The sequence below is a fragment of the Borostomias antarcticus genome, assembly GCF_949987555.1.
Source record: "Borostomias antarcticus genome assembly, chromosome: 9".
Taxonomy (NCBI): Eukaryota; Metazoa; Chordata; class Actinopteri; order Stomiiformes; family Stomiidae; genus Borostomias; species Borostomias antarcticus.
The window spans coordinates 5,493,276-5,500,336 of record NC_140242.1 but is presented as its reverse complement, the minus strand read 5'-3'; the positions used below and the strand labels follow the sequence as shown (position 1 = coordinate 5,500,336).

Sequence of the window (7,061 nt, the reverse complement as noted above, 5' to 3'; positions counted from 1 at the left end):
TTAGCGTGTGTGTGTGTGTGAGAGAGAGAGCGTGTTAGTGTGTGTGTGGGGGGAGGGACGGTAGGAAATGTGAGTTCATGGACTTCATCTGACAGCCTCACAGCCTAACGCCTCTGTTCTAGTTCAGCAGCCAATGCCTCTGTTCCTCTGTTCTAGTTGAGCAGCCAACGCCTCTGTTCCTCTGTTCTAGTTGAGCAGCCAACGCCTCTGTTCCTCTGTTCTAGTTGAGCAGCTAACGCCGCTGTTCCTCTGTTCTAGTTGAGCAGCCAACAACTCTGTTCTAGTTGAGCAGCCAACGCCTCTGTTCCTCTGTTCTAGTTGAGCAGCCAACGCCTCTGTTCCTCTGTTCTAGTTGAGCAGACAACGGCAGCAGAGCAAAGGGCATCACTGGAGGGTCATGGGGGAGGAGTTCACACCGTTAGACTGCCTGCTACCCTCAGGTAAACACACATGCACAACGCACACACACACATCCACAACACACACACACATGCACAACACACACACACCCTCCCAGGTGATACGCCTACTCTGTGGTGCACTAGCATTCTGTTATAGCCTGGTTATGAAACATGAGGCTCCTGCTGATGATCCTCCCACGCTGGCTCACTGACAGACTGAGCAAACTGGTTTCACATCAACTAACTGATCTGAGTTCAGCGCTGAGGATGGGGAAGAAGTGAAGGATAAGAACTGATCTTATTAAATACACTCTTGGGGGGGTCCAAAGACCGCTTCTATTCCACCTGGAACCCAGTAATGTGCTTTTTCAACAAACTAAAAACCCTCCCTGATAACGCAGGTGTGCTGGATGTTGAGTGACGTGATGACACACAAGAACACACACATGAACGCACACATACAGAGAAATAACAGCTCTCTTCTCCTCTCCTCTCCACTTTGCTCTTTTTAGATATTTTTTTTGTATTTGTACCATTTTGGCTGTGTGTGCAAAATCTATTCAAGGTTAAAAGAATACATCCTCAGCTCAGTGAATGTGTGTATGTGCATGTGTGTGTTCTTGTGTGTGTGTTTGTGCCAGGGTGGGAATTTCGTCATTTTAGGAGAAAGGCCATTTGGCCTTCAGCGTCACTCAATTTTTTAGGGCACAAAGGCCACATGCCAAGGAACAAAGGCCATTGAGTGAAATAAGAGGATTTGGAGCCTACGAATAAATGACTTTAAAGGTGCTTAGTTCGATTTTCTTTGGCCACTAGATGGGGCAGTGGTGCAGCGTATCAGATCTAAACAAGTGGGCGTTTTCACTACATACGGTGCCGTTCAGGGGGTGGGGCTCAGTACCGGGCCGGCTTCACTCATAATAAAAATAAATTCTGCATTTGCTCCACAGCCACTACACCGTTGGCTATATTTTCTGTACAGATAGTTATGACTCCCTGGACCTATTTATTGCATATATTGGATTTTTTTTTAACAAAAAGTGCAGTAAATCGAACAGAGCACCTTTAAAGCAGCAGTTCAGTGATCCCTTTAACTGAATGGTCTACTGAATTGTTGCCACCCAAATAAGATACAATAACTGTTATCTATGCCCAATAAATAAGAAACATGAATGACATGAAAAACACAAATAGCATACTTAATACTCTTTGTATCAAATGATGCCTCCATAATGTTGTCATCAGTCATGCAATCTTGGTTGAATCACACAGGAGTTGAGCAAGCATTATACCCCTTCACTAGAAATGCTATGTAGCACTATAGTATAGCCAAGCAACTGCCTGACAATCATCCATGCACTTAGCAGCACAATCCGTTTCAGTTGATGCAGTCCGAAGCGGACTGGCCATCGGGAGCACCGGGAGTTTTCCCGGTGGCCTGGCGCGCCAACTGGCCTGGCCCGCGGTGAATGGCCTGCCCCCCAACAAATGCTGGGTTTTGAAGCCACGGTGCTACCATTAAATAACTTATTTAGACACGTTCTGTCCGAGTGAAATTATTTTTCCGAGGTAGTCGTCTTCTGTGGTGGTGGCGGTGCTTTGAAGCTTCAACCCAGCATTTGTTAAAATAGACCCTTTTGCTTAGCTAAGTGAAGTTTCATGTTTATCTGACACTTGTAAATATGAGCGCCTCTCTTTATTTTGACGGTAAAGTGAATGGACCAGCAAAGGACTGTTGTCTGGCATGAACGAGCGGAATGTGACAACGGGACTGAGAAGGGCTACATTTCAACCAGACATTCCAGTGAAACCAAGTAGTCAAAATAACTTACCTGATATAAAATGGACACCGGGTGCGGTATGGCTTCATGGTATTGACCGAACAAGAGTAACAGAGGGCAGAGACCAGCAAAGGGCATCAATTGCACTACAGAAAATAGCTAATGATTATGGAATGATTGACAACTCTTTTCAGGGACATTAGTATTACCAGCATGCCCCCATTATCACTCTGACCATAGAGTCCATGTCCATTGTACCTTCTCTTTAAGGGTAGGTAAACCCAAGGCCCCTCGCTGGCGATTTAACACCACTCTATTACAGAATGATACTTTCAGACATGAGCTTGAGGCTGAACTTAGTGTTCATTCATATAAACAGTGAGTCAGTGGATGATCCTCGAATGTTATGGGAGGCAGTCAAAGGCTGTATAAGAAATAAAACTATATCTTTTGCATCAAATCTCAGTAAAACTAGGAAGCACCGCATGGAGTCTCTGGAAGCTGAGATTGCAGTATTAGAACAAAACATGTTAAATAATATGTCACCTGAGAATATCAGCAACAGAGAGAATCTTTTGGACAAACTCAGTGGCCTGCTAAGACATGAAACAGAATTCATCATCCATCGCACCAGGCAGGAACATTATATTAATAGTGCATGTCCTAGCCGTCTTCTTGCTCTTAAATTAAGGACAAACGATCAGATGGCAAACATAACAGCTAATAAGACCAAAGAGGGGAATATAACTTCTGATCCTGTAGAGATCAATAGATCATTTCAACTAAATAACTAATAATTTTAATCTAAGTCTGAAGTAGTCCATGATAACAAGATGCTCGCTGACCTGTTTGAGCCTTTACATCTACCTAAACTATCATTGGAGGCAGTACATTCATTGGAAGCAGCTATTACTCTAGAAGAACTGAGGGCTGCTCTAACAATGAATAGACATAAATCTCCCGGTCTGGATGGTCTACCACCGGAGCTATTTCTCTCCTTCTGGCCACAGTTGGGCCCCCTGCTGTTGAACATGATACATTGCTCCATTAGCAGAGGCTCTTTCACCACCAGTTCAAATATAGCTATAATTTCTCTTCTGCTAAAAAAGAACAAACCTCCAACTGATTGATTATTCATACAGGTGAGGCCACTGAGTCTCCTTAATTCTGAAATCAAGCTTTTTTTATAAGTATTGGCAACCCGGCTAGAGCGATACATGCCCCACCTGGTTCACCATGATCAAACAGGATTTATTAAATCAAGACTAGCGTCTGACAATGTCCGCCGACTGCTCCATATCATAGATTCAGCCTCTGGATCAGGAAATGCGGGTGCCATTTTGTCATAAGTCGCCGAAAAAGCCTTTGATAGGTTAGAATGGCGGTACCTATGATCTGTGCTCCAATACATGGGCTAGAGTGAGTCTGTTATTTCTATGATAAAGGTATTATATGCCAACCCTTCTGCTGTAGTCCTAACAGGCAACACCTGCTCCTCTAGATTCCCTGTTTCTAGATCATCACGATGATGATCTAGAACAAGATGAATGTCCTCCTCGGATTAATTTTATCAGCTCTATGATACCTTTAGCCCCACCTAAGGGCTATTGGAAGAAGCTACACTCTATTACTAACACTTATTTATGGAATAAGAAAAAACCTAGAATCAAAGCATTAACCCTGCGTAGGAATAAAGTGTCAGGTGGTGTCAATCTGCCCAATTTTGAATGGTATTTCTGGTGTTTTGCTTTGCGCCCCCTAACCAGTTGGCTGAATTATGAAGCTTGTGTATCATGGCGCCCCATCGAAGAGCAACTGGCACATCCACACAAACTGTCAAATTTGATATATTCAAATCTACCCAATAAGACTAAATCAAAATTTGGATCAGTTAGGCTATATCATATATTCTTCACATTTGGCACAGAGCTCAACAATTTGCCAAAATACACAATATTTTCTTTTGCCAATCTCCAATTTTCCATAACTACGCCTTCCTGACAGATAGGAAGCAAATCTCCTTCCTACGGTGGGTTGAGTGTCCACACACTCCAAGACGTCATGGGGCAGCTCTCCTTCCCATGGTGGGTTGAGGAAGGTGTCCACACACTCAGAGACGTCATAGGGCAGCAGGGTCATAGGTCACAGGGCAGCAAGGTCTCCAAGCATTCCAGGATCTCCAAAGGTCCTTTAACCTTCCGGGCACATCCTTCTTTTTTTATTTACAACTGCGGGCAGCAATGCAAGCCCAAGGTGTCCCATGGGGCGAAGAGCTGAGATCCCAGCCCCTACATAGGATACTCACCAAAGGCAAGAACAGTGGTGTTGTCTCAGACCTTTATATATTCATGACAGTGGCCTCTTACAAACCTTTGCCACTCAACACTCTGGAAGAAAGACATCAGCTCTCCTTCCGATTTGAATTGGCATACTATATGGTCCAGTATTTCCTTGTCTTTTCGAAATCCAATATCCACTCAGCCACCGCTGACCTGGGAAGTATGTGGAGTCTTTTTGTTTTGATGTTCTGGGACCACTGCCTCTTGTGGTATCAACATAGAACTGCAGGTCAACAACAAGAAGAGAAAGGGAGCGACAAATAAGATTCCCTCTTCATGGTGTGTCGGCTTACAGCCAACACACAAAAAAACTATGTTGACCAGTGGAATAGCCTACAGTGCTGTGTCAAGTAACTTTGCTGTTTCTTTTTCTTTTAAGTGTTTCCCCCTCATTCCTACCCCATTTACCCCACTTCACTCAACCTTCATATTTTTGGCCAGAAAAATCAACTTGTCAACACTGTCGGCAGACAGGGAAGACCTGCTGGCAGTGACGATGTCCCCAGCAGTAGAAAAGACCCTCTCACTTGGCACAGCTCTGGCTTCTCGCTCTCGCCTACGTTGGTCGCCATGGCTGCTCGCTCTAACCGCCCTGGCAACAGTCGGAGGATATGAAAAAAGGTGTCATGAAAATCTTAAAAGTAAATCAAATTAAATAAAAATGAATAGCCTACTTAAAAATATGTTTTTGAATCGCCTATTTAAAACGAATTAAATGCAATAAAAAATGAAAAGAAATAAATTCATATCTTTACTAAAAAATATTTTTTTTAGTAAAGCAGCAGCAGTTCAAAGTATCGATTGAAGTATTCAATTGGTATCGGTATCACTTTAAGGGTACTGGTATTGGTTCTTGTATCGCAATTTTTGAAATGATACCCAGCCCTATATGCGAGTGGCACAAATCACCCCTGGAGCCAGGGGGAGTGGGCTTCCTGGTCAGTGGCGCCCGGGGAGGTCTGACCTCTGACCTATCAATAATTTTCTTCCATAGTAGAAAGTACTGACGCCCCCCCCCCCTCTCTCTCTCTGTGTCTCTGTCTGTCCTTCCTCCTCCAGGAACACAGAGGATATGTCTGATCATCCTGAACCAGCCTCTAGAGGAGCACTACCTCCAGCGCCTCTGGGACAGAGGTACAGTCCCCTCGCTTCCTACAGTCCCCTCGCTTCCTACAGTCCCCTCGCTTCCTACAGTCCCCTCGCTTCCTACAGTCCCCTCGCTCCCTACAGTCCCCTCGCTCCCTACAGTCCCCTCGCTCCCTACAGTCCCCTCGCTCCCTACAGTCCCCTCGCTCCCTACAGTCCCCTCGCTCCCTACAGTCCCCTCGCTCCCTACAGTCCCCTCGCTTCCTACAGTCCCCTCGCTCCCTACAGTCCCCTCGCTCCCTACAGTCCCCTCGCTTCCTACAGTCCCCTCGCTCAGGTCAGACCTCTGGTGGGGGGGGGGGGGTGAGATGGTATGAATGTTGCAGCCGGGCGGGGGGGGGGGGGGGTGAGATGGTATGAATGTTGCAGCCGGGCGGGGGGAGGGGGTGAGATGGTATGAATGTTGCAGCCGGGCGGGGGGGGGGGGGGGGGGTGAGATGGTATGAATGTTGCAGCCGGGCGGGGGGGGGGGGGATGGTATGAATGTTGAAGAACGGTTTCCCATCGCTAGTAAACATCCTGTAGAGATGGTTCAGTTTATTTGTCCTCATGAGTGTCATTTATTTTTCATTGTGTTTGGAAGGAATACGTGTGTGTGTGTGTATGTGTATGTGTATGTGTATGTGTATGTGTATGTGTGTGTGTGTGTGAATGTGAATGTGCGAGTGCATGTTTTGAAAACCTCAACACACGCACACAAACACACGCACACAAACACGCACGCACACACACACAAAAACACACACAAACACGCGCACACAAACACACACGCACACACACACACGCACGCCCTCTCCTCCCATGCTGGTTCTCTGATGCGTAGCCCCCGGCACCTCTGAGGGGAGAGAGAGAGGAAGTGAGGGGTGGAGGGAGAGAGGAAGTGAGGGGTGGAGGGAGAGAGGAAGTGAGGGGTGGAGGGAGAGAGGAAGTGAGGGGTGGAGGGAGAGAGGAAGTGAGGGGTGGAGGGAGAGAGGAAGTGAGGGGTGGAGGGAGAGAGGAAGAGAGGGGTGGAGGGAGAGAGGAAGAGAGGGGTGGAGGGAGAGAGGAAGTGAGGGGTGGAGGGAGAGAGGAAGTGAGGGGTGGAGTGAGAGAGGAAGTGAGGGGTGGAGGGAGAGAGGAAGTGAGGGGTGGAGGGAGAGAGGAAGAGAGGGGTGGAGGGAGAGAGGAAGAGAGGAAGTGAGGGAGAGCGGGCAGAGAGGAAGTGAGGGGTGGAGGGAGAGAGGAAGTGAGGGGTGGAGGGAGAGAGGAAGTGAGGGGTGGAGGGAGAGAGGAAGTGAGGGGTGGAGTGAGAGAGGAAGTGAGGGGTGGAGGGAGAGAGGAAGTGAGGGAGAGCGGGCAGAGAGGAATTGAGGGGTGGAGGGAGAGAGGAAGTGAGGGGTGGAGGGAGAAAGGAA

At 47.1% G+C, this 7,061-nt stretch overlaps 1 protein-coding gene across 1 annotated transcript in view; it reads left to right on the top strand.

Moving 5' to 3' along the window:
* Window positions 1-397: 397 nt before the first annotated feature.
* tpk1 (thiamin pyrophosphokinase 1) overlaps window positions 398-7,061 on the top strand; it is a gene marked incomplete at its 5' end in the record, with an annotated part of 57,545 nt that continues 50,881 nt past the window's right edge. Inside the window, 2 exons of the mRNA XM_084443564.1 lie at window positions 398-440; window positions 5,581-5,655. Coding sequence (XP_084299690.1) covers window positions 398-440; window positions 5,581-5,655 — 118 coding nt within the window. The remainder of the gene's footprint in view (window positions 441-5,580; window positions 5,656-7,061) is intronic.